Below are 27939 nucleotides of genomic sequence, written 5' to 3'. Positions count from 1 at the left end.
GGATAAGAGCTGTCTTGGAGTTTATGAGCAAGCATGTTTCCTTCTAAAGTAATCTTCACACACAAAAACAGATCACACGACTCCCAAACTAAGTCACCTACACTACCTGATGTTTTATTCACAAATTTAAATGCAGGATTTTACAATCATGTAGTGAGTGAATTCCACTTGCACAATCAGAGCAGGAAGCAACACATGAAATGCATTCAGTGGTTCCCATTGAACACAGAGAAATGAACGTTGGTACAAAGTTCAGATTTAACGGAACAAATGACAAATACACTAAACAATACATTGTAGCACAGCATTGTAAGGTCATGCACATGAGCCGATGCTGTGACAAACATAAGATGGGTTCTAAAGTTAATACTGCATGTAGATCCACACATTGAGTCGTATGAAGATCAGAATTTATGCTAGAAATTTGCTTAAGCTGACCATAGTGAACAAGCAGAAGAGTTCTCTTCATGGGCAAACTACACCAGCCAACTAAACCTCACCAGAAAGGAATGGGTGTACATTGTCACACAAAGAAGGTGGATTTTGGTTTAAATCAGATTGAATCTTAGGCATAGATTCAATCAGATCAAGCGTCAACCTGTGATAGCAGACACCCGCATAGCAGATGTTTTGACAGTGGAGCTGAGTTGGAACCGTCAACTTTGAGCAGCTGCTCTTACGATCATTGACACGAAGCCCACCGTTCCATTCACGTTAAAAGTTCAGAACAGGAAAGTGTAGGCTATACACGCTCAAATTGAAAACTAAATAATGAGGATTTCTATCATCCTAATCGAGGCATATTTTACATTCCACTTTTAAACAATGCAGCCAATGTTAATTTCTGCTTTAAGTATAATGGCAGGAGACGCTTGTGGATTTGACAGCTCTATCGCAGTCCCAATGCCAAAACAACCACTATGCGGATGTCGACTAAAGCGGATCTGATTGAATCAATCCCTTAATCTTGAAAGCATTTTTTTTATGTAAGCACAGGGGGTGGAAACTGTATTTTCTATTCACTGTGATCATGACAGAACAGTTCATCAGTTCACACAATGACTTGGGAAGGCTTTGGCTCTGGGAAAACGGTTGTATTAATTCATGAACGGATGTATGATAAACCCGAACGAATTAAGCTTGTCTGTGAGGATCCGTTAAGAAGATGTACGTTATTCAAATTCTCATCCGGAGACTGATCAAGTTTGAGCTTTACATTGAGTTTTCATCCTAATCAAAGTACTTGGGCCTAGATTCAATCCGGACCACGGAAGAGCTGCATTATAGCGTGATTGACATTCATTTCCGATTGAGCCGACATATGCAGCGTTTACCATGAATGCAGTCTCTGCGAACACGGAAATCTTGCTTTTAAAAAAGGTACATAGCCGCATAGGGGCAATCGGATTGAATCTAGCCCAAAATCAGTGTTTTTGGGTCGCTTATAGGTACTAATTCACCTCATCCTCATGTAGACTCATACTGTAAAGAACATTGCACATACATACACACACAGCGACATGAAAATGGCAGGAAGAGTGAAACAATAACACTTGTTAATCAGAAAATGTCTTCTAATTCTGTACAGTTTATGCTGTACGTTACATATGTTCAGTCTGGCGTATTCATTGTGTTTATACAGTGAGTAAAAGCTAAACCTAGCTCTACCAGGGTGGTGTTTCACCAAGAGGAATCACTGAGGTTAACCAGATAACCACCGTAAATACTCAGCCTTTTAATATCAAGTTCATATCAAAATAGGAACTTTTAAACTGACTCAATTCTTCAACTGTACGATGATTGAAATATTTATTTCAAAGTTATCTGACCAACTCAATTGCCTTACCTTGTGAAATCCCACCCATGCAATTTGTATATATACACAGTGCATTTGAAAAGGATTCAGAACCCTTGACTTAATCCACATGTTACAGCTTTATTCTAAAATGAATTAAATCATTCCCCCTCAATCTACACACATTCTGCAAATGTATTAAAAATAAAACGCATTTACATAAGTATTCAGACCCTTTACTTAGTACTTTGTTGGCAGCGATTACAGCCTCGAGTCTTCATGCATATGACTATAAGCTTGGCACACCTGTATTTGGGGAGTTTCTTCCATACTTCTCAGCAGATCCTCAAGCTCTGTCAGGTTGGATGGGGAGCGTCGCTGCACCGTTATTTTCAGGTCTCTCCAGAGATGTTCGATCAGGTTCAAGTCAGGCTCTGGCTGGGCCACTCAACGACATTGAGACTTGTCCTGAAGCCAATTCTGTGTTGTCTTGTCTGTGTGCTTAGGGTCATTGTCCTGTTGGAAGGTGAACCTTCTCCCCAGTCTGAAGTCTTGAGCGCTCTGGAGCAGGTTTTCATCAAGGATCTCTCTGTACTTTGTTCCGTTCATCTTTCCTTCGATCCTGACTAGTCTCCCTGTCCCTGCCACTGAAAAACATCCCCACAGTATGGTGCTGCCACCACCACGCTTCACCATAGGGATGGTGCCTGGTTTTATCCAGATGTGACACTTCTCATTCAGACCAAAGAGTTCAATCTTGGTGTCATCACAGACACAATCCTGTCTCAGAGCTCTACAAACAATTCCATCGACCTCATGGCTTGGTTTTTGCTGACATGCACTGTCAACTGTGGGACAATATATAAAACAGGTGTGTGCCTTTCCAAATCATTTGAATTTACCACAGGTGGACTCCAATCAAGTTGTAGAAACAGCTCAAGGATGATCAATGGAACCAGCATGCACCTGAGCTCAATTGAGTCTCATAGCAAAGGGTCTGAATACTTATGTAAATAAGGTATTTCTAAAAAAAAAAAAAAAAAATTTTTTCGCTTTGTCATTATGGGGTATTGTGTGTAGATTATAATATGGGAAAAAAATATTTAATTTTAGAATAAGGCTGTAACGTAACAAAATATAGAAAGTGAAGGGGTCTGAACTTTCTGAATGCACTGTATGTATGCGAGTATATACACACACTCTACTCTCGATTCAGCTCAGAGGCACTCCCTATAGTTAAATTAGGCGGTGTTAGTTGACAAGATTTGTTTTATATGCATCTACCTAGTAGAATCAACGCTATACACCTTTAAAAAATAACCGCCCGATCATCATACATTTCACAGAAGACATCTTTAAAAAGCAAGTCTCCCTCGTTCGTCCCCGGACTAGCAGGACAAGGAGGCCCAGGTGACGTCCGTTAGAGTGTTCTCGTCCCCCTGTCTTGCTGTAGTTGTCTAGTTGTACAGTGAGTCTTTAAGTAGGTTGTCAGAGGGCACTCAGTCCTGAATTCTCTCGGGCCATCTTTCATTCCTCTTGTTTCCGAGATGGTGTCTCTCTCACCTTCCCTCTGACGCTTCACGTAGAGTTCATCAGCAGTGGGTGAGCAGAAACATCATCTCCTTCTGTCCATCCCCCCTCGTCCTCCTGCTCCAGAAAATAATCCCATCCGCCATGTACACGTCTGTCCGTTGGCAGGAGGTGGTAGGGTGAAAGGTCAGATCTTCTCGTCTGTCATCTCCAGGAACTGTGCGTAGACATCTCGGGAACACTCCCCCTTCTGATTGAACAGGAACTTGTAGTAGCTGCCATCAGCACAAATGGCTGAGGAGAGAGAGAGGTCCCAATAAGAGACCATACATCAGCTATATTCTCACAAATAAAAACTTTTTATAGAAAAGTATCCATAAATTTAACACAGTAAAATGAGTCAATGGTGTCAACAATAAAACAATCAAATAAGTGGTGTCAAGTCAACAATAATATACAGTACCAGTCAAGTTTGGACACACTTACTCATTCAAAAGCTTTTTTCTTTTTTACTATTTTCTACATTGTAGAATAATAGTGAAGACGTCAAAACTATGAATTAACACATATGGAATCGTGTAAAAAACAAAAAATATATTTAAATAGCCACCCTTTCTTTGCCCTGATGACAGCATTGCACAGTCTTGGCATTCTCTCAACCAGCTTCACCTGGAATGCTATTCCAACGGTCTTCCAACAGGAGTTTCCACATATGCGGAGCACTTGTTGGCTGCTTTTCCTTCACTCTGCGGTCCAAACTATCTCAATTGGGTTGAGGTTGGATGATTGTAGAGGCCAGGTCATCTGATGCAGCACTCCATCACTCTCCTTCTTAGTCAAATAGCCCTGACACAGCCTGGAGGTGTGTTAGGTCATTGTCCTGTCGAAAAACAGTTGAAAGTCCCAAGCAAGTCTCTTCTTATTTTTGCTGTCCTTTAGTAGTGGTTTCTTTGCAGCAATTCGACCATGAACGCCTGATTCACACAGTCTCCTCTGAACAGTTGATGTTGAGATGTGTCTGTTACTTGAACTCTGAAGCATTTATTTGGGCTGCAATCTGATGTGCAGTTAACTCTAATGATCTCATCCTCTGCAGCAGAGGTAACTCTGGGTCTTCCTTTCCTGTGGTGGTCCTCATGAGAGCCAGTTTCATCATAGCGCTTGATGGTTTTTGCGACTGCACTTGAAGAAACTTTCAAAGTTAGACATTTTCTGGATTGACTGACCTTCGTGTCTTAAAGTAATATTGGACTGTCGATTCGCTTTGCTTATTTGAGTTGTTCTTGACATAATATGGACGTGGTCTTTTACCAAATAGGGCTATCTTCTGTATACCACCCCTACCTTGTCACAACAACTGATTGGCTGAAACGCATTAAGAAATTCCACAAATCAACGCACACCTGTTAATTCAAATGCATTCCAGGTGACTACCTCATGAAGCTGGTTGAGAAAATGCAAAGAGTGTGCAAAACTGTCAAGGCAAAGGGTGGCTAGGGTGATTTGGATTAGTTTAACACTTTTGTTTGGTTACTATGTTATTTCATAGTTTTGATGTCTTCACTACTATTCTACAATGCAGAAAATAGTCCAAATCAAGCAAAACCCTGGAATGAGTAGGTGTGTCCAAACCTTTGACTGGTACTGTATGTGTCAATATGGAAGAAATGTCACTCCGAATCCGTCTATAAACACTGGGCAGGAAGTAGCTGGAGTATGTATAGCTCATGACTGCACTGGGCTCTGTTCCAGAGGTATGCCAACACAAACAAGTACTCCGAGAGAGATACTACCTCACACACACACACACTCATTACTCACCTATGACAGAGTTGGGTTCTGTTCCGAAGGAACACACACACGGCGAGTTTGATGGAACCTGGAACTTGGAGAAGCTCCACTTGGAGCTGAAGTACTTAGGAAGGAAACTGGCCGAGGCTAGGCTAAGAATAATAGGAAACAACAAATGATTCCGGGATGGGTTTGGAATTACAGGAAGCACTGGTAAGGATTGGAGAATGGGTTTGGAATGGTGGCTGGTTTAAAGATTAACATTTGAAAAACAATGTGCTCACTTTTAAGTTATTCCTCCAAAGAACAGGGTGTATATCCTTGAACAGTCAATAAGACCTCTCTCAAAAAGAGCTTCATCACCACTGCCACTCATCTCTGACCACATGTGCAACAAGGCACTACATACACTTTTAATCAATGTTGCAGAATTTGGACTTCGGTTAAGAGATCAAGTTGACAGTGCAGAGAAAGGTTAAATGTTTGTCTCAGACCGACCTGGACTGTTTGTTCCTCTTGGGGTCCTCTGCAGCGAATATGTGGACTGTACCGTGGTCACTAGACACACAGATGAGGGACGCATCCTGGTTGAAATTGATGCTGGGGAGGGGAAATAAGTTACCAAACAGGACTATAACAAGCAACTTACTTAATGTAGTTATCGTACCTAGCAACCTTAAGACAGGTACAGTAACTGTAAATCACTCTGGAGCAGAGCGTCTGCTAAATGACTCAAATGTAAACATTAAGCCAGGTGTACACTACACGATTTGGCTGTCCCAGACAAGTTTGAGATCGGAGACAAAATCCCCATGTCGTTGCCTAGTTGGGCCATCAATGCTTGTTTAATGTGAGCGGGTCAAAGACGCAATCTGAGGGCTACCGACCTCGTCTTTGAACAGTTTCAGACATCCTTATATTTTCAAACATGTCAAATCAAATCTTACACGTGATTAGCAGATGTTATTGCGGGTGTAGCGAATTGCTTGTGCTTCTAGTTCCGACAGTGCAGTAATATCTAACAAACTACACAACATGTACCCAATACACACATGTACCCAATACATACAACTCTAAGTAGGAATGAATTAAGACCATATACATATGGACGAGCAATGTCAGAGCGGAATGGACTAAGATACAGTAGAATAGTATAGAATGCAGTATGTGTAAACATTTAAGTGACTAAGATACCGTAGAATAGTATAGAATACAGTATATGAGATGAGTAATGGCAGATATGTTAACAATATTAAAGTGACTATTGTTCCATTCCTTAAAGTGGCCAGTGATTTCTAGTCTATGCCTATAGGCAGCAGCCTCTAATGTGCTAGTGATGGCTGTTAACAGTCTGATGGCCTTGAAATAGAAGCTATTTCTCGGTCCCAGCTTTGATGCACCTGTACTGACCTCGCCTTCTGGATGATAGCGGGGTGAACAGGCAGTGGCTTGGGTGGTTGTTGTCCTTGATGATCTTTTTGGCCTTCCTGTGACATCAGGTGCTGTAGGTGTCCTGGAGGGCAGGTAGTTTGCCCCCGGTAATGCGTTGGGCAGATGCATTGGGCGGTGGGAAGATGTTTGATTTTATCTGCACAAAATCTCCAATGCTCTTGTAGTGTGAGATGTGCAACAACACGTTTTGAGAGCGGTGATCAGCAATAGCCAATGAGAGCTCACCAGAGAAGAAGCCAGTGAGGTGATGACGTTGTTTTGCATCACCCAGAATGTGTACTCTCAAGCAGAACGATGACTACTACTAGTACGCATTTGTACTCGCCTTTAATAAAAGCCAAAGTGTCAAATCGTTACAGCTCTGAAGTTCACAAGCAATGTTATTCAATTCAAAAGGTTAGCTAGATATTTCAACTCTGTATGGCGAGCGTGAATGTCTGACTGAACGTTTTTGAGGCTGCTTTGAGCCACAATTCGTAGCTACGTTAAATCTAACCACATCATTGTTTTCGCGAGACAGCGCGGTAGCGAGAAAACCTCAAGGCCAAGCCACATGGTTTAGTGTGCCCACCACTATGTTGGCAACACAAAAAGAAACTAAAGGAAAGAAGGTTGTTTAATGTCAGGATTTAGAAAGTTGTGTAGTGTCCACCCGGCTTTAGAGCATTTCTCACATCTAACTTCAGATGAAGAAAAGGCCCAGGTCGGTTGTTCTCACCAGTAGATGTTAGCAGCCTGTGACCCTCGCCTCAACTCCTGAATCAGGTGGCCTGCCATGGTGTCAAATATTCTGATCAGGGTCCCCTGGAGAGAAATAAACAAAGGCACCGAGACACAGCGTTGGGAGTTGGTCACCCCTAGTCTTCAAGCAACAAGGACAACCAATGCAATATATAAAAAGCCTAAGGCACTGTCTAGGCCCAGGAGTAGTGTTAAAAGGGTTAAGCCAATGAGTAGTTCTAAAGGGGTTGTAATACTTTCTCGGAGGCAGTGGCTATCCTGGTTCCCTGCAGGTTGAGGGCGATGCAACACAGCGCCCCCTCGTGGGCGGGGATGTCCACTGGAGGCTTCTCTGTGTTGGCAAGGTCTACGATCTGCACGTGCCCAGAGTGGGTCCCCGGGAACGCAAGCAGAGAGTTGTTACTGTTGGGACAGAGCACACACAGACCTGGGGGAAGAGGGAGAGGAGTTATGGATACAGTCATAAAAAGAGAGACAGAGAGAGAGGAAAGGAGAAGAGCAAGAGAGAATGTGTCGATGGCTACACATTACAACCATGTAACACTCTTGTGAGGGTTGTGTGTTTACATCAATTATGAGTGTCCAATATATTTAGCAGAGAGAGAAAGAAGCTAGGATACATTACAACCATTTAACATTCTTGCGAAAATGGTTTGTTTACTTAAATGATGGGCGTGTCTAATGCATCTAGCAGGCTGGTTAGGAATCTGAGAGCTGCAGTAGACAGTAGCTGGACTGTCTGTGTAGTAGTACTGACCTTTGGGGTTATAGCAGGTCTCAAACACATGCAGCTGATGAGGGTTGTGGGTGAACGTGAACACTTTGATCATAGAGTCCAGGACCACCACGATCCTGAGGACATCAGAGAGATGCAGACATTAGGCTCAAGACTGAGAAAAGGGAGAGATCTGGCCCACTAACATACAGCAATCTAATGGGGAAACATTGGTAAGAAAACATTTCACTACTCCTGACACCAACATATTACCTTCTGACGTTCCCTTTAATGTTATCTAAAAAGGTGAACATCTTAAGTCATAAACCACATAAGTAGTACTTTTAATAATTTTTTAAAAACTTAAGTACTTTACACCACTGTTCCCTATACAGTGCACTACAATACTTCCAACTAGATTGCTGTGTCATTGTGTCAAATTCCTCCTGAAGGAGCAGCCATTGATGATGAAATCAATCCCGGCAGTGTGAAACACAAAGATTGCATTCCTGGTTGGTCGGTAAAATGCTTGAAGAGGGAGTTAAAGTGGTACTAACTTCTTACTTCATTTGTACTGGCACACAACACTGCTGATAGAGACACATTAAGGGAAGAAACAGGGTGGGGAGTGTTCCTACCTGTCCCTTCGTAGCTTCACTGCTAATAGAGACACATTAAGGGAAGAAACAGGGTGGGGAGTGTTCCTACCTGTCCCTTCGTAGCTTCACTGCTAATAGAGACACATTAAGGGAAGAAACAGGGTGGGGAGTGTTCCTACCTGTCCCTTCGTAGCTTCACAGCTAATAGAGACACATTAAGGGAAGAAACAGGGTGGGAGTGTTCCTACCTGTCCCTTCGTAGCTTCACTGCTAATAGAGACACATTAAGGGAAGAAACAGGGTGGGGAGTGTTCCTACCTGTCCCTTCGTAGCTTCACTGCTAATAGAGACACATTAAGGGAAGAAACAGGGTGGGGAGTGTTCCTACCTGTCCCTTCGTAGCTTCACTGCTAATAGAGACACATTAAGGGAAGAAACAGGGTGGGGAGTGTTCCTACCTGTCCCTTCGTAGCTTCACTGCTATATGAGACACATTAAGGGAAGAAACAGGGTGGGGAGTGTTCCTACCTGTCCCTTCGTAGCTTCACTGCTAATAGAGACACATTAAGGGAAGAAACAGGGTGGGGAGTGTTCCTACCTGTCCCTTCGTAGCTTCACTGCTAATAGAGACACATTAAGGGAAGAAACAGGGTGGGAGTGTTCCTACCTGTCCCTTCGTAGCTTCACTGCTAATAGAGACACATTAAGGGAAGAAACAGGGTGGGGAGTGTTCCTACCTGTCCCTTCGTAGCTTCACTGCTAATAGAGACACATTAAGGGAAGAAACAGGGTGGGGAGTGTTCCTACCTGTCCCTTCGTAGCTTCACTGCTAATAGAGACACATTAAGGGAAGAAACAGGGTGGGAGTGTTCCTACCTGTCCCTTCGTAGCTTCACTGCTAATAGAGACACATTAAGGGAAGAAACAGGGTGGGAGTGTTCCTGTTACCTGTCCCTTCGTAGCTTCACTGCTAATAGAGACACATTAAGGGAAGAAACAGGGTGGGGAGTGTTCCTACCTGTCCCTTCGTAGCTTCACTGCTAATAGAGACACATTAAGGGAAGAAACAGGGTGGGAGTGTTCCTACCTGTCCCTTCGTAGCTTTACTGCTAATAGAGACACATTAAGGGAAGAAACAGGGTGGGGAGTGTTCCTACCTGTCCCTTCGTAGCTTCACTGCTAATAGAGACACATTAAGGGAAGAAACAGGGTGGGGAGTGTTCCTACCTGTCCCTTCGTAGCTTCACTGCTAATAGAGACACATTAAGGGAAGAAACAGGGTGGGGAGTGTTCCTACCTGTCCCTTCGTAGCTTCACTGCTAATAGAGACACATTAAGGGAAGAAACAGGGTGGGGAGTGTTCCTACCTGTCCCTTCGTAGCTTCACTGCTAATAGAGACACATTAAGGGAAGAAACAGGGTGGGGAGTGTTCCTACCTGTCCCTTCGAAGCTTCACTGCTTTGACCTCCGTGGAGAACTCAATTTCTATAACCGTCTTTTTCTTCAGGTCATCCCAGATCATCACTGGAGGAAAACATCAGAGGACATGGTGGGAATTACAACCGACAAGACCAACATGACATGATGACGTTTGTCTCTAGTGCCAGACCAATGTAAGGAAATAACTAGATAAAAGGTCACTGTGATGGAAAAAGTCTACCACTGGGAGATCATTTTGGGGGTTCCAAAATATATTATTTCTAATGCTCATATTACATATGTGACGGAAAGTACAACACAAGAACCACACACACAGTAACCACCATACCTTTGTTAGGTGGGTATTTGGGCTTTTTTCCTCCTCCAACCAGCGCTAGGTAGTTACACCTGAACAGCATCTCCACATGCCCGACCCCGCCCTCCATGAACTCTGGAAGACACATATAATCACCTCATTGGCCATTAAGCTGTCAATCTGGCGGGTGGCAAGTAAACTGAGCCAATGAGAATCAAGGGTGTCGCCCCAAAAACCACCGCAATTATCCAAACCATTATTCCAATAAGATCTATAAATGTGACGAGAGAGATCCGTCCCTGGCAAGGAGAATTTAAATAGTTTTAATATCTCAAAGTTTTACTAAATAGCAAACAACTCTTCACTCCATCTGCATATTATAGCAAACCTTTCCAGCATGCATGATGCATCACTGTAATAAAAATTACTGTAGTCCTGGTGTTATTTAGACCCATATCAACAAAAGCCTGCACACCCTGCAGCAACCCACCAGAACCAGGTTAGGCCATCCCTGGCCTATACTATAGGCTAATCCTTTCCCTACAGTACAGTAAGCCATTTCCTATTATGACTTTGGACCAGGTCATGTGAGGAGTCACATGTGCAGGGCTCAGTGGCGAAATGATTAACTTCCTCATTTAGCCCTCCTCATCCAACCAGAGCACCAACCCAGCCACAGACAGACAGATCCATCTCATCTCACAAACATCAGGAGCAGGAAGGAAGTACCTTGGCTCTCGCTGTCACAATGCTGTGTCCCTGTGTGCAGCAGAATGGCCTCGATTTACTGCAAGCAATGCTAGTGACCCATTGAGTTTATTTACATATCAACAAAATGGCTACACAAGAACTTTTGATTAACAGTAAACCGTGGAAAAAGGCATATTATGATGAATCATGATTATCAGAAAGGATATTTTTGATACACTTCTAATTATGATTTTATGTTTCATATTTGCAGTAGTCATTTTTAAAAGAAAATGTTTAACATGTATTTACCTTGTTTTTCTTTCTCTTTGAGTGGATCTGTGTTGTACACTCTAAACCCATTCTCCATTCCGCAAGCAAAGCATCCTGGAAGGAGCACCGACAGACAATACCAATGGTTAAAACAACCCTGATCAAAGCTAGGTCCAAATTCACAGTGAATGAATAACCACGATATTTATCCAACTTCAAAGACATCATGATTATGAGGGAGATAAACTATGGACAGTCTATGCTTCCAGTCAGGTTCTCTCTCTTTCCTATCAGATTTGGAGCATGTCTTACGACTCCGGTAACCTGAAGTTGCCTGCGAGGAATGAGCACACAGTGATCATTGAGCAGTGTTGGAATATTAGCTAACAGTCATTGCTTTGTTTGGAGGGAGACCCATTCATTCACTGCTCTGGGAAGAAAAGCTGACTAGGGCCACCCCACCCACTCCTACACCGACCCACACACACTGGTACCAAGCTTGTACCTGTCACATGTCTGTCTGCCTAGACTGATATGAAATTGTACTATCTATCTGATTCTGCATCTAAAATTATGTATATGTTATGAGTTTAAAAAGGAAGGTATATTGTGCACTTGACCAAGGTTGATGTGTAAAACATAATTAGTCTTTCCCCTGCCAATTCTAGGGCTACACTCACTAACTAAACAATGGATCATCATACTCACAGCTTGAGCTAGCTTTTGATGTACAGTAAACTATTTAGTAGTATCTTAGAAGTTGTCAAAAATAAAGTTCTAACCACAGATAAAGGGGGCAGTTCTATATTTGTTATAACCATGATTTGTTCCATATAACGTTAAATATGTAGCTACAATAGCTAGCTAGCTAACGACAAATCTGCAAGCGTATAGCTACTGTTAACTGTAAATTAATATTTGTTTATTTGACGTTAGCCACAACATTAGCGCTATCTTGTGGAACAGTAGAACCCCCCCACAGCTGTATTTCCGGCTAGCTAACGTTACGTTGTTAGCTGATGCTAGCGTATTATTAAAATCTAAAACGTGAGAGCCCAACATATCCATGATATTTAGCTCTTAATGTGATTAAAGATCAGAGTTACAAGTAATACCATTTAGTTTGCTCAAATGACAATCCAATCACTTGTATTTCACAACAACTGAATATTGCTAACGTTAGCTAGACATAACTAACTAGCCTAGGCTGGGTGTAATGCTGCGTTCATAACCAAGTGGGAAGGAAGTATTTACCACATACGACTGACACCCCAAATTGTCCCTCCTACTAGTGGGAAACTCGTCTATCATCGCTGAGCTCCACATGCTGACCTTACCTAGCGGAGAAATTATTTTGAGTACAGCATTTTTGGCAGGTTAAATAAAACATTATTTATAAAAAGCAATATATTATTACGGGTTTTGAACATATAATAAGTTTACAAGCATGACAGCTGTCCTTTTAGTTTATGGTTGACACAGATTGTTGGCAATTAGCAAATCTGAGTTTATTAACGAGTCAAAGCACGTGAATGCATCCAACAGAGTGTTATCCAGGAAGCAGGTTTGAGGAGCTGGCGAGGTAAATTTGGTCAACTCGGGATAACCGGCCATACGAAAGTGGCTCACCTTTTAGCCAGGTAAACAAACCTGCTCCAGGGCAGGCTAACTCATTGCTAACTCCAATTTCACTGAATGAAATGACTGAGCTGCGAGTTGAGGAGCAATTAATTAGATTCCCTCCCTCTTGCAAAGATTGCATCATCATTAAATATAGTTTTTGCCTTGGCAGAAACTAATGGGGATCATTATAAATACAAAGATGGCAGTAGCGATAAGTAATAAAATAAAGACAGTGCTTCTAAATGCCTATTTCACACCATAGCCTGCTGAACTTGCAAGATAACTTTTCTTTAATTTGTATTTAGGCACAAATGAAAATGTGGCACTGACTCACCCAAGAATTTAAATTTTAGCATTGTCTCAATGAAGAGTTCGACATTCGACTAGCCATGTGCGACATGTACAGGCAGTTACAAGCCTGCTAGATAGCGGCAGGCGGAGGTGCAATATCCACTGTCGTAGTATGGATGAATCCTGAGCTGGAATGTGAAGTTAAATGAAATTAGTTAGCTTTAGGGAACCCTGAATGGCGCATATTAGTGCTAGAGGCATCACTACAGACCCTGGTTCGATTCCATTCTGTATCACAACCGGCCTATGGGACATAGGGCGGCGCACAATTGGCCCAGTGACGTTAGGATTTGGCCGGGGTTGAGCGTCATTGTAAATAATCATTTGTTCTTAACTGACTTGCCTAGTTAAATAAAGGTTAAAAATGTTTTAAAGTAGATCTAGCTTGCTTTACGACGTCACAACTGGTAATATCCACCTTCCCACTTGGTTATGAATGCAGCATTTACAGCCCGGCCTCAAAACGTCGTTAGCATAGCATCGACGACAGAACTGGCAACCAAAGAAGATTTCGATGAAGAAACAATTTCTCACCATGATCCTGGTTGAATCCCGCGTACAGTAGTCCGTTCCCATGTGCGTTTGATGGTAGTAAATTCATTATTCGATCAGATAATCACAGTCGTGCGTTAGCCAAATTTTCACAGACTGCTAGCTAGCTACCATTTCTCCTGTGCCAGAGCCAGTTAGGAAAAACAACACAGCTCTTGGTTCATCCAGGACGGTCAAAAGAGCACCGAGTGATCGAGTGGGAGTTTCATCAAATATGGTGGATAAATGAAGATAGTTCAATCAGGCCTTTTACCCGTTGTCTGCTTAAGGGGATGGCACTCCCATAGACACTGCGATAGCAGTCAGCTTTCAGAGGTTCTCAAAGTTGGGAGAGGTCCGTGGGGGTACTGCATGGGGTCCGCGGTCAAATCTCAAAATATGTTTTACATTTCATTTTTTTAAGTGAATAATACTAACAGATTACACTACTTTTGGCCAAGGGATCCATGGAATAAGATTAAAGTGTGTAATAGAGACCCACAGTGAAGGTGTCATAATTCCCATAAAATCTAGCGGTCAAACAGGAAAATGGTTTCAATCGATTTTCCACCATTCATTTTTCCCATAGGGGATTTTAGAAACACTTAAAATAAGGACAGTGTTTTGTGTAGGCTTACCCTGGCGTGACGTTTTGATAACTGTGCAAATCTCTCCTGGACAAGGTAACTTTTATCAATATATTTGCCTGTAATTACCCGCAAAAATGAAATGCTAATGTGGCTATCATACAGAAAGTACTACACATCCTGTCGCAAGCTTTGACAAGGTGGGAAAATCCTCCACATTTCTCCATGCAAGTAACCTAGGAGTCGATATTATAGCCTTTATAGTTTCTCATGTAAATTATTGATATTGTGGATTTCTCGTGTATTCTTGTTTAGCATTTTTTAAATTACATAGCTAGCTACCGTAGCCTTTTAAAAATTACTATAACTTTCTTAAATTTCCTTTGCAACTAACCTCTCCTTCGATCAGAAGCAAGAATGGTTCTGTGCTATGTACCGGATTGTAACCACAACTCCGATAAGCGAGAGGCTTTGCTGGAGCTGTGGGAGAAGGTAAACCCTGTTTGCTAGCTGCTGACAAGCTATTTTGGTTAGGTCAAAGATCTGTGGTTAACTAGATGCTTTTGAAAATTGTCTAGATATCCCCCGACTAGTTACGTGTACAACACACGTTACCATCCTTACAAGTAAAAATAAAATCAGCATAGGCTAGCATAAAGACTTTTTAATTTTGACAAGTCCTTTGTCAGCTAGTTAATGTTAGTTCACGGTTTGTGTAGTCATACTTTTTTATGAGGTCAAATCAAATAAAGTTTTTGTCACGTGCGCTGAATACAACAGGTGTAGTAGACCTTACAGTGAAATGCTTACTTACAGGCTCTAACCAATGGTGCAAAAAAGGTATTAGGTGAACAATAAGTAAGTAAAGAAATGAAGACCGTGAAAAACAGTAGCGAGGCTATATACAGTAGTGAGGCCATAAAAGTAGCGAGGATACATACGGACACCGGTTAGTCAGGCTGATTGAGGTAGATATGGTTAAAGTGACTATACATATATGATGAACAGAGTAGCAGTAGCGTTAAAGAGGGGGTGGTGGGTGGCGGGACACAATGCCGATAGCCCGGTTAGCCAATGTGCGGGAGCACTGGTTGGTCGGGCCAATTGAGATCATATGTACATGAATGTATAGTTAAAGTGACTGTGAATATGATAAACAGAGAGTCTGTGTAAAAGAGGAGTTTGAGGGGGGCACACAATGCAAATAGTCCGGGTAGCCATTTGATTACCTGTTCAGGAGTCTTATGGCTTGGGGGTTAAAACTGTTGAGAAGCCTTTATGTCCTAGACTTGGCACTCTGGTACCGCTTGTCAGGATATAGCTAGCTAAATATTGCCTGGTGGGCTAGCTAGTTGGCTACATTAGTTGGGGTGCCATGTGGTGTCGTTGGACTTCCCTGACAGGCGGTGACATGCTAGCGAATGTGCCTAACGTTAGTGATTAGCGCTAACTAGCTAATGTTAAATATTCACTAGCTAGCATGTGGGGTCTGGGCAAAAGTCTGACCACACGAACAGTGAGCGAAGGTTAACTAGCTGGCTAGCTAGCTCACAAAGCACTTGTGTGCTCAATATTTTGACATAGAAAACAAATGGTTTTGTTCCACGAGTGCATCTGTTGTGCATGACTAATCAAATTACCTTTGAAGTCAGTTATACATGTCAGCAGGGATGGATTAAGCTAGCCCGAGTCCTGTACTTTTCACACTGGGCTAGTAGACAAACTGCCAAACTAGCCTGACATAGCAGTGACATTTTCACACGCCACAGATTTAGGACTTGAATGTTACCCGGGCTAGTTTAAATCTTGGTCTGCTGGACAGTGCCCAAAATGCTTATGTTCAATCCCTGCATGACAGTCCCTTTCAGACAACCTCCCTTATCAATGTTGGTCCTTCTCAGTGACCTCACGGCTGAGGGTTTTAACTTTCCTCTTGAGAATCAGAATCAGAAAGGATATATACAGTAGTATACAGTACCAGTCAAACGTTTGGACACACCTACTCATTCAAGGGTTTTTCTTTATTTTTACTATTTTCTAAATTGCTTAATAATAGTGAAGTCATCAAAACTATGAAATAACACATATGGAATCATGTAGTAAACAAAGAAGTGTTAAACATATTTTAGATTCTTCAAAGTAGCCACCCTTTGCCTTGATGACAGCTTTGCATTCTCTCAACTAGCTTCATGAGGTAGTCACCTGGAAGGCATTTCAAATAACAGGTGTGCCTTGTTAATTTGTGGAATTTCATTCCTTCTTAATGTGTTTGAGCCAATCAGTTGTTGTGACAAGGTAGGGGTGGTATACAGAAGAGTCCTATATGGTAAAAGACCAATCCCATATTATGGCGCGAAGAGAAACGACAGTCCATTATTACTTTAAAACATGAAGATCAGTCAATCCAGAAAATTTCAAGAATTTAGCAAGTTTCTTCAAGTGCAGTCGCAAAAACCATCAATCGCTATGATAAAACTGGTTCTCATGAGGACCGCCAGAGGAAAGGAAGACCCAGAGTTAACTTTGCTGCAGAGGATAACATTTATTAGAGTTACAAGCCTAAAAGTAAATGCTTCACAGAGTTCAAGTAACAGACACATCTCAACATCAACTGTTCAGAGGAGACTGAATTGCTGCAAAGAAACCACTAGTAAAGGACAGCAATAGAAGAAGAAGAGACTTGCTTGGGCCAAGAAACACGAGCAATGGACATTAGACCGGTGGAAATCTGTCCTTTGGTCTGATGAGTCCAAATGTGCGATTTTTGGTTCCAACCGCCGTGTCTAGACAGAGTAGGTGAACGGATGATCTCTGCATGTGTGGTTCCCACCGTGAAGCATGGAGGAGGAGGTGTGATGTATGGGGGTGCTTTGATGGTGACACTGTCTGTGATTTATTTAGAATTCAAGGCACACTTAACCAGCATGGCTACCACGGCATTCTGCAGTGATACGCCATCCCATCTGGTTTGTGCTTAGTTGGACTATCATTTGCTTTTCAACAGGAAAATGACCCAACACACCTCCAGGCTGTGTAAGGGCTATTTGACCAAGGATAGTGATTGCTGCATCAGATGACATGGCCTCCACAGTCACCCAACCTCAACCCAATTGAGATGGTTTGGGATGAGTTGGACCGTGGAATGAAGGAAAAACATCAAGAAAGTGCTCAGCATATGTGGGAACTCCTTCAAGACTGTTGGAAAAGCATTTCAGGTGAAGCTGGTTGAATGTCAAGAGTGTGCAAAGCTGTCATCAAGGCAAATGGTGGCTACTTTGAATAATATGTTTGAATTTTACACATTTTTGGTCACTACAAGTCTGTGGGTTATTGTATTTTAATATACTGTACATGTTACCATTTTAGGAATCAACTTAAAGTAAAAGTCCGGGTCTGCAGCTGCCATTTTCCGGTGGGAAAGAGAAATGGCCATGTATTTACTAGGAAAGGAAGCTCATCCACCATGGCAGAATAGGAAATGCCAGACTGTTGAATGGGAAACAAGAACAAACAATGAGGCATGAGGATTGGGTGTTGAGGGACCACTTGCCACATTGTCCAAGGTGTGCGTATGTTATGATAATCAGTGTGTTTTCTGTCAGATAAAGATAGTGATACAGCATTGAAAAAGACCTACCACTGACCAAATGTTTTGTTTTCCAGTCCAACAGGAGTGCATCCCTCAGACCATCCAGTACATGGACATCCTGTACCAGTCTGATCTGAGCGTGGGGGTCCAGTTATAGAGACTACAGCACATTGACCCTGTGGACGGACAGGCCAATAACTCATCAAATATGATAAAATATTGTGTAAAACATTGAATTTGTAGATGCATATAGGGCTGTGGCCATCACAGTAATTTACTGTTCATTAACATAAACACATTTAAGCATTTCCTGGCTTCTACACAAGCCACAGATGCAGACCTTTGGAACATCTACATTTTTTTTAAAGTCTAATAAATCCATGTAATATAGCCTACACCTTCACAATAAATCCATGATTTATATTAGACAGGTCTAAAGAAACATCATATGAAGAAAATGTAGTCTATTTCAAAGAACATAGGAGCATACTCTGAGTTGTTAGGTCCTTATCTGGCTATGCCAAATGGCTGTGGGCTACACTAGTTAATTTAGCAGAGAGGATTTGCTTAGAATTCCGTGGCATTATTTAATAGTATGAAGAATACAATTGATCAAAGCTGAAAGGATATTTTCTCCAAACAATTTGAGGGAGTGTGCACATACGGCTATTCTGTGTTGAGTGGTTAACAAAGAAATAGGCATTCCTATTTGTACTTAATTTAGAGTTATTCATATAACTTTAGTAGCTCTACAAACATCGCGCTGTATGTTTAGATGTTTAATACATTGTAAGGCTGCGTGATGCGACTCTAATGATGATTAGAAAAAAGTAGCTTGAAAGGCATGAGCTCCACTTAGTTTTTTTGCGCAGGCTGAACACTACATCAGTCGTTCACAGTTTGACAAGCACTTGATAATGCCTAGAATTTCACGGTGGCAGCCCTTTTGTGTGGCCGAAATGCACCCTAAAAAAATCCATGCCTTTTACGGCCTGTGGCCGTTGTGTCCTTCTCCCAGAGTGCTGAGCACTCTATTTTTTATTTCACCTTTATTTAACCAGGTAGGCTAGTTGAGAACAAGTTCTCATTTGCAACTGCGACCTGGCCAAGATAAAGCAAAGCAGTGTGACACAGACAACACAGTTACACATGGAGTAAACAATAAACAAGCCAATAACACAAACAAGTCAATGACACAGTAGAGAAAATAAAGTCTATATACAGTGTGTGCAAAAAGCATGAGGAGGTAGGCAATAAATAGGCCATAGGAGCGAATAATTACAATTTAGCAGATTAACACTGGAGTGATAAATGAGCAGATGATGTGCGAGTAGAGATACTGGTGTGCAGAAGAGGAAATCAAATAAAAACAGTATGGGGATGAGGAAGGTAGATTGGGTGGGCTATTTACAGATGGACTATGTACAGCTGCAGTGATCGGTTAACTGCTCAGATAGTTGATGTTTAAAGTTGGTGAGGGAAATAAAAGTCTCCAACTTCAGTGATTTTTGCAATTCGTTCCAGTCACTCAATCACATCACTCTCCATCATGTGATCGGGTCTTTCTCACAGGCTACAAGTGAAGACAGACACATTGGAGACGCAACTGCCCGCTACCATTGGCTTCCCTGAAAATAGGTACTGACGAGAAGCAATATGAGTCTGTCAGAGGTCATCACACTGGATTGGGATGGTGATGGAGGTTTTGGTGGTCCACACAATGAAGAAGGTGTCCCTTCCAGTGATTTGGTGCCAGTAAGGATGGTCTTCACAGAGGCAATATTACCCTCCCTCCTTGATAAAGAAATCCTTTGAACTTCACTGCCTCTTCAATGGTAAGGTCCCTTGCACCATAGGGACACTTGACTTCCATCACTGCTGTGGTGCCAACCAGACCATCTGGTGAGGCACCCAGGATCCCAGACCCAGTGACCCAAAGCCCTGGCTCATGTACATCCATCCCTGTAGCCATTTTGAATGCCTTGATGCATCTTCGTTATCTGTGCCCCACTTTACAGACAACACCCCATCCATTGACTGATATGTGGACCATTTTTAGCAGCGAGGGAGAAATGAGCTTGGCCCTAACCACTGCTCCATAATTGCTAGCAGTCAACCTCCCTCTCCTAATGTTGTGCCATTTGGGGTTGGTGCGCTGTCCAACTGGTGCCTGCCATATAGCCTCCTGCTGCTCCATCCACAGCGCCATGCCAGACAGGATGCCTGCATGTCCCAATTTCCCTTGTTTTGTAATAATGTCCGTTACAGACAGGGATGACAGGGAAGGTAGTGGTTGTTCTGGCTCAGGTTCAAGGAGTCATGCCATTCCACTGAACCTTCCCAAGAGACGGTTCCTTAACCACTCCTCTGTGGGCTCTAGGGACAGAGGGTTGTAGTGTTCGGCCGGGTACAGGTCCTCCACTGAATGTACCTGGTTGGGCACAGCTTGCTTCCTCCACCATACTGCTGATATTGTGAACCGCCCAAATAGGCTGCGTGGCTACACTTATGAGCTCCATGGAGGCATTCGCATGTGTTAGAGAGAATCCCCTGGTCACCTATAGAGACCTGCTAAGAGGAAGGATGTTAAATGCCACATGCCTTTCCATACATGACTTTGAAAACCATGAAATGCATTTGTTGTAAGAAATGTGCTATATAAATACAGTTTGATTTGATTGATGACATTAAAGCTGTAAAATATTTAATTAACTTTTTCCTGAGGGAAATTTCAGTTTTTCCATAAACTTTTAATTGATAACTTGACATATCAATAATATAGTGGGAAGGATCCTATAAATCAAGAATCAATTCCTGATTCTACCTGGATTATGTTGGAGAGGCTTCCATTAAAGAACACCCTCTGTGTTCTGTTAGACAGGTAACTCTTTATCCACAATATAGCAGGGGGTGTAAAGCTATAACACATTTTTTCCAGCAACAGACTATGATTGATAATGTCAAAAGTCGGACTGAAGTCTAATAAAACAGCCCCCATAATCGTTTTATCAATTTCTCTCAGCCAATCATCAGTCATTTCTGGAAGTGCTGTGCTTGTTGAAATGTCCTTTCCTATAAGTGTGCTGAAAGTCTGTTTACTGTAAAATAAGATTGTATCTGTTCAAACACAATTTTTTCTAAAAGTTTACTACGGGTTGGTAACAGGCTGATTGGTTGGCTATTTGAGTCAGTAAAGGGGGCTTTACTATTCTTAGGTAGAGGAATGACTTTTGCTTCCCTCCAAGCCTGGGGGCACACACATTCTGGCAAGCTTAAATTGAAAATATGGCAAATAGGAGTGGCAATATCGTCCGCTATTATCCATCCAAGTTGTCAGACCCCGGTGGCTTGCCATTGTTTTTACCTCCTCCACACTAACTTCACGGAATTTAAAATGGAAATGCTTGTGTTTCATCATTTGGTCAGATATACTTGGATGTGTAGTGTCAGCATTTGTTGCCGGCATGTCATGGTGTCCACATACTTTTGGTAATTTAGTGTATTTCGAGACTTAAGAAAAATTGCTACCACGGGCAAACCTGAAAAGGTTTAGCCAACTCTCGTTTTCCTTGGTAAAAATTGTTACGCAGTTCGGGAAAAAGTCTACCATTTCCATTATTTAGGGAAATCGTTAATTGGAGACATTTAGTACATTCAACACCAATAGCTAACAGTTTGTACTTTTAATTTATATTCACATTTTCTCACCACCTTTGTCGAGCCCCAGTGGCCTAATGGATAAGGCACTGGCCTCCTAAGCCAGGGATTGTGGGTTCGAGTCCCATCTGGGGTGATGTTCTTTTTCGAACTAACCGTATCATTGGGCACGAAAATAATCACGTGAGGCCATCTCTCAACCATAAACATCAGCAAACTGTGAACATGGTGTTTTTTCACAGATACAATACAATTAGCGAAGTATGGCGCAATGACTAGCACTCTGAATCCAACGATCGGAGTTCAAATCTCGATTGAACGTAACATTTTGTCACCATCATAGACAGTTGTCCTAGCTACATTTACGCTGTGTAATTGCATTCTTGCTAGTTCGATTTTCATTAGCTGTGCAATATCAAGACTGTTTGTAACCGAACTGTCTTCCCCTTTGCAACCCATCGAGAAGAGACGTAAAAGGGTTAATCCAACATGGCGACCTCCGTAGCAAAATATTTTTTACTCTCTCGATGTTCAGAAATCATTCGGTCCTTTACTCGACAAAGGAAATTGCCCCCTGTGTGTATAAGAAACAGAAACCTCCTCAGGCAATGTCCAAGTTTTAGTTATGCTAACAGAGCGTCTGACAACCCACAGGTTAGTGGATTTAGCAACGCTACACACAATCATATCTCTCGCACAAGCTGAGAATTCAACACGATATAGAGCTACTGTCGTACTAGCTAGGTGAATGTATCAAGTGTAAATACATTGAGCTGTCTACAAATGAAGTTGTAACAAGTACTAGTAACGAATTTTCAAGATGTCTTGCAGGAAATGTGCTGCTTTTAACAACGCATAGGGCAGCTAGCTGAAAGTAGCCTACATGTCACAAGCTGTAGCTAGTTCACCACGGACAGTGTGTTGTGTAAGTGCTTGGAGTGATGTTGAGTAGTTGGTATGCAGTGACTGATCGATTCGATTTCAAATGCATGTCTATATCTGATGCAGGATGGACATGTGAACATTCCAGTCGGTAAGTATAAATACCAAACTATACATTAGAGAACTGTAATGGTTATTTACCTTTTCACCCATATGCATGTACATAGATATGTTTTATTGTATGCTGTCTGTCTTTATAGACCGTCTCACAGTATCCTACAGCCGAAGCAGTGGTCCAGGTGGTCAACATGTTAACAAAGGTATCATTATTACTATTCACATACCTGTGCCTGCAACCTGGACTCGGGGTAGAAGTAACATAGTTAACGAAAATCCGGGACACTCAAATTATTATATGTTACGTATGGTATGATTGCATTACGTATTATAAGTTAAGAATTCAAATGTGTTGTTGTTAACGTTAGGTAGGTGGCTTATATTAGCTAGGTTAAGATTAGGTTAAAGGGTTAGGGCAGGGGTTCCCAAACTTGTTTGGCCCACAATCTCATTTTGATATCTTAACATTCTCCCGACCCAACCATGTGAAAAAAAGTATGTAATTAACACTTGCTATTAACTAATTTATATTTTGGACAATGGAAGTCAATTGAAAGACATTCTAACAGTATTTCAGATTGCAAGTCTATATACAATGTGAGCAAATGAGGTGAGATAAGGGAGGTAAAGGCAATGGTGGCAAAGTAAATACAATATAGCAAGTAAAACACTGGAATGGTAGATTTGCAGTGGAAGAATGTGCAAGGTAGAGATAGAAATAATGTGGTGCAAATGAGCAAAATAAATAAATACAGTAGGGGGAGAGGTAGTTGTTTGGGCTAAATTAGAGATGGGCTATGTACAGGTGCAGTAATCGGTGAGCTGCTCTGACAGCTAGTGCTTAAAGCTAGTGAGGGAGATAAGTGTTTCCAGTTTCAGAGATTTTTGTAGTTCGTTCCAGTCATTGGCAGCAGAGAACTGGAAGGAGAGGCGGCCAAAGGAAGAATTGGTTTTGAGGGTGACCAGAGAGATATACCTGCTGGAGCGCGTGCTACAGGTGGGTGCTGCTATGGTGACCAGCGAGCTGAGATAAGGCGGGACTTTACCTAGCAGGGTCTTGTAGATGACCTGGAGCCAGTGGGTTTGGCGACGAGTATGAAGCGAGGGCCAGCCAACGAGAGCGTACAGGTCGCAGTGGTGGGTAGTATATGGGGCTTTGGTGACAAAACGGATGGCACTGTGATAGACTGCATCCAATTTATTGAGTAGGGTATTGGAGGCTATTTTGTAAATGACATCGCCGAAGTCGAGGATCGGTAGGATGGTCAGTTTGGCAGCATGAGTGAAGGATGCTTTGTTTGCGAAATAGGAAGCCAAGTCTAGATTTAACTTTGGTTTGGAGATGTTTGATGTGAGTCTGGAGGGAGAGTTTGCAGTCTAACCAGACACCTAGGTATTTGTAGTTGTCCACATATTCTATGACAGAACCGTCCAGAGTAGTGATGTGGGATGGGCGGGCAGGTGCAGGCAGCGATCGGTTGAAGAGTATGCATTTAGTTTTACTTGTATTTAAGAGCAATTGGAGGCCACGGAAGGAGAGTTGTGTGGCATTGAAGTTCGTCTGGAGGGTTGTTAACACAGTGTCCAAAGAAGGGCCAGAAGTATACAGAATGGTGTTGTCTGCGTAGAGGTGGATCAGAGACTCACCAGCAGCAAGAGCGACATCATTGATGTATACAGAGAAGAGAGTCGGTCCAAGAATTGAACCCTGTGGCACCCCCATAGAGACTGCCAGGGGCCCGGACAATAGGCCCTCCGATTTGACACACTGAACTCTATCAGAGAAGTAGTTTGTGAACCAGGCGAGGCAATCATTTGAGAAACCAAGGCTATCGAGTCTGCCGATGAGGATGTGGTGATTGACAGAGTCGAAAGCCTTGGCCAGGTCAATAAATACAGCTTCACAGTATTGTTTCTTATTGATGGCGGTTATGATATCGATTAGGACCTTGAGCGTGGCTGAGGTGCACCCAAATTTGTGGGCAGAACTGCTTCAACACCTGCATTGCTTGCTGTTTGGGGTTTTAGGCTGGGTTTCTGTACAGCACTTTGAGATATCAGCTGATGTACGAAGGGCTATATAAATACATTTGATTTGATTTGAACTGAAAAAGTGTGTGCGAGCAAGGAGGCCTAGAAACCTGACTCAGTTACACCAGCTCTGTCAGAAGGAATGGGCCAAAATTCACCCAACTTATTGTGTGAAGCTTGTGGAAGGCTACCCAAAACGTTTGACCCAAGTTAAACAATTAGTCAATGCTACCAAATACTAATTGAGTGTCTGTAAACTTCTGACCCACTGGGAATGTGATGAAAGAAATAAAAGCTGAAATAAATCATTCTCTCCACTATTATTCTGACATTTCACATTCTTAAAATAAAGTGGTGATCCTAACTGACCTAAGACAGGGATTTTTCACGAGGATTAAATGTCAGGATTTGTGAAAAACTGAGTTTAAATGGATTTGGCTAAGGTGTATGTAAACTTCTGACTTCAACTGTGTATACTGTATTTTAAACCATCTACTGCATCTTGCCTATGCTGAACGGCCATTGCACATCCACATATTTATACGTACATATTCTTATTTCATCCCCTTACATGGTGTGTATAAGGTAGTCATTGTGAAGTTGATCAATTACTTGTTAGATATTACTGGAAGCAAAAGCATTTCGCTACACTCGCATGAACATCGGCTAATCATGCCTACCGTCCCGCCATAGATGGAGCCCCATCTGTGCAAAAGCCCACCATTTGATCCCATGGAGTTTTTTTGTCAATATAGCCACGGAGCACACTGAAAATCCCCAGTGCCCTTTCATGCTCGGGAATCGTGAGACAGAACAATATGTCCTCGTGAATAGTATCCCCCGACATGTATAGCGAACAAAAATCAATACATGGGCATCTCGAACCTCTTAGCTAAAGTCCATTTGGAGAGAATAAACTGTAGAGTTTGAGTCGTTCATTCAGTTTCCTCTTGATCGCTAGCAGTAGCATAAATTCTTCATTTAACTATGTTATCTGACAAAGGTATTGATTCATGAGAGTTTTTGTGCCTCTGCCTCCCCACACACATATCAATTGCGGCTGGAAATATCAAAGTCTCTGCAATAGGGTATGGGTTCATAGCGTAGTGGGCCTAGCCATTCATGGTGGGAATGTGCGGCCTTTTCTAAGGGCGCGCTCTGGTTGAATTTGATCTTTTAGATTTTTATAATTTCATTTACATTTTTAAGGATTTTGGAAATTCTCCTGCAAAACCATTTTCATATCAGGCCACAACACATGAGGTTGAGACCAGTAGTTTGGGAACCTCTGGGTTAGCTAACATGCCAAATAGTTAGTTGCATAGTATTTGCTTAAGTTGTCCGTGATGAGATTAGAACAACCTTTGGGTTTAATACAGCCAGCCGCCTTTCCAATTTAACTAAGCAAGTCCGTTAAGAACAAATTGTTATTTACAATGATGGCCGACATTGGGCCAATTGTGTGCCACCCTATGAGACTGCCAATCACAGCCGGTTGTGATACAGCCTGGAATTGAACCAGGATCTGTAGTGACGCCTCTAGCACTGAGATGCAGTGCCTGCACCACTCGGGAGCTACATTTGTTTTTTTGCCTAATAAGTAACCTATCTTATGTAGCCAAACAAAACGTAACATATCCTACTAATTTGAGTGTCCCAGATTTTCGTTTTATGTTACGTCTAGTCTGCGACCAGCCTGGTACATCACAATACCCTCTAATGCAACTTGGAGTGCTCTGAATAGATTGTTTTGTACAGTCTGTATGAGAGCCTGTTGAAATGTTATTGTGATTTACTGTCTGTCTGTCTTCATAGTCAGCACAAAAGCAGAGGTCCGCTTCCACGTCTATACAGCAGATTGGATCCCAGAAGACGTTCGACAAAAGATCATCTTAAATGTACGTTAACTACCCCAAAGCGGTCAAAATGTAGATTGGTTTTGTGCCCCTCTATCTTCCCTGAGCAATATCCTCCGTGGCATTCCAAGTAGAATATTGAATGCATTATGATATTACTCTCTCTTCCACTGCAGAATAAAAACCGTATCAACAAGGCAGGGGAGTTGCTGGTGACGTCAGAGCAGAGCAGGAGCCAGCAGAGAAACATGGGGGACTGCATCCAGAAGATCTCTGACATCATAGCCAAGGCCACTGAAAAACCCCATGAGCCTTCAGCAGAGGACATAGCCCTCAGAGCATCCAGGTAGAGAATGACTCATGTGTGGCTGACGTTCACACCTAGTTGATACGATGGTTCAACCCAGAATCGATAACCAAATACAGCAGTACATTTTTTTTCTTCATCTAGCTATATTTATTTCATTGTTGTGGTGTGTATACTTTAATGTCCATGTCAGATGGCGTTACTGGATGATTACTAAAGTAAATACATTTTTGTATGTGTTTTGCTCAGGTTAGAGAAGAGGAATAAGGAGAGACTGAAACAGAAGAAGCTCCATTCAGCAGTCAAGCAGACCAGACAAGTGTATTTCGACTGAGGGTCGGACACACAAGGAAACATTTATTCGGTGTCTATTTTCTTGGTTAACCAATAAATTGAACACTCAATTTGTTTGAAAGTATTTCCACTTGTTGAGTTTTTGGAGACATGCTGATTTGAGGTGATTGTTGTGGCATTATTTTTGCATTAATTAAAAATAAAAGCTTTTCAAAGAATGAGAAAGAGATCCAAGATGTCGATTCTACGTGAAAATGCGAGTGGTGACGGGGACGAAAAAACTAGCAGAGGATGGTTTCGATCCATCGACCTCTGGGTTATGGGCCCAGCACGCTTCCGCTGCGCCACTCTGCTATCTGACTAAAAGCAGCGAAATTCCAAATATAAAACTAACTAGGAACGCCCATTGGTTGAAGGCATATGGGAGTGCACTCGCTAGCTAGCACAACTGCAAAATAAACTATAAATGCTGTGCGGCCGTGTACAGTATGAGAACTAAGAACATTTAACTTGTTTACCTATTAGGCTGTGTGGCCAGTGTCAATTCCTGACCCTTTCGCATTCAAACGAACGTAGCTAGCTGCATATTCGTTAGTGTTGTTTATCAAAGAAGACATAAGACATTGCTCTCTTCATAATACTAATCGATAATAATAATAAGAATCGAATTCGTGCAAATATCTCAATGAGAAAAAAGCAACGACCACGAAGGGACTCGAACCCTCAATCTTCTGATTCGAAGTCAGACGCCTTATCCATTAGGCCACGCGGTCTGTGTGAGGAATAAGAAACATA

At 42.2% G+C, this 27939-nt stretch overlaps 2 protein-coding genes and 2 non-coding genes across 9 annotated transcripts; 2 read left to right on the top strand and 2 right to left on the bottom strand.

Annotated features, from left to right (window-relative positions):
• Window positions 1–89: 89 nt before the first annotated feature.
• On the bottom strand, window positions 90–14854 carry wdr45b (WD repeat domain 45B). Of its 6 annotated transcripts, none has more exons than XM_029684887.2 (12): window positions 13828–14854; window positions 13277–13421; window positions 11359–11433; window positions 11089–11118; window positions 10393–10494; window positions 10061–10148; window positions 8067–8161; window positions 7546–7736; window positions 7287–7372; window positions 5615–5716; window positions 5147–5268; window positions 90–3619 (listed from the first exon to the last, which is right to left on the bottom strand). In XM_029684887.2, the coding sequence occupies exons 2-12, from the start codon at window positions 13296–13298 to the stop codon at window positions 3513–3515; spliced, it is 1020 nt and encodes a 339-aa protein (XP_029540747.1). In that variant the 5' UTR covers window positions 13299–13421; window positions 13828–14854; the 3' UTR covers window positions 90–3512. The 6 variants fall into 6 exon arrangements, with proteins under 6 accessions (XP_029540747.1, XP_029540749.1, XP_029540748.1 ...); XM_029684889.2 differs by lacking the exon at window positions 13277–13421 and adding an exon at window positions 12574–12656 and having other exon boundaries at window positions 13828–14852; XM_029684888.2 differs by lacking the exon at window positions 11089–11118.
• Window positions 14855–21720: 6866 nt separating this feature from the next.
• trnar-ccu (transfer RNA arginine (anticodon CCU)) lies at window positions 21721–21793 on the top strand. Its single transcript has one exon. It is a non-coding gene; the product is annotated as a tRNA-Arg (tRNA).
• A 98-nt stretch (window positions 21794–21891) lies between these two features.
• Window positions 21892–27268, top strand: mrpl58 (mitochondrial ribosomal protein L58). The gene is made up of 6 exons (XM_029685623.2): window positions 21892–22311; window positions 22666–22690; window positions 22800–22859; window positions 26503–26585; window positions 26720–26889; window positions 27100–27268. The coding sequence occupies exons 1-6, from the start codon at window positions 22147–22149 to the stop codon at window positions 27182–27184; spliced, it is 588 nt and encodes a 195-aa protein (XP_029541483.1). The 5' UTR covers window positions 21892–22146; the 3' UTR covers window positions 27185–27268.
• Window positions 27269–27844: 576 nt separating this feature from the next.
• Window positions 27845–27917, bottom strand: trnar-ucg (transfer RNA arginine (anticodon UCG)). Its single transcript has one exon. It is a non-coding gene; the product is annotated as a tRNA-Arg (tRNA).
• Window positions 27918–27939: the final 22 nt, after the last annotated feature.

This window comes from Oncorhynchus nerka, linkage group LG16, assembly GCF_034236695.1.
Source record: "Oncorhynchus nerka isolate Pitt River linkage group LG16, Oner_Uvic_2.0, whole genome shotgun sequence".
NCBI classification, from domain to species: Eukaryota; Metazoa; Chordata; class Actinopteri; order Salmoniformes; family Salmonidae; genus Oncorhynchus; species Oncorhynchus nerka.
This window is presented reverse-complemented; position numbering and strand designations above follow the sequence as displayed.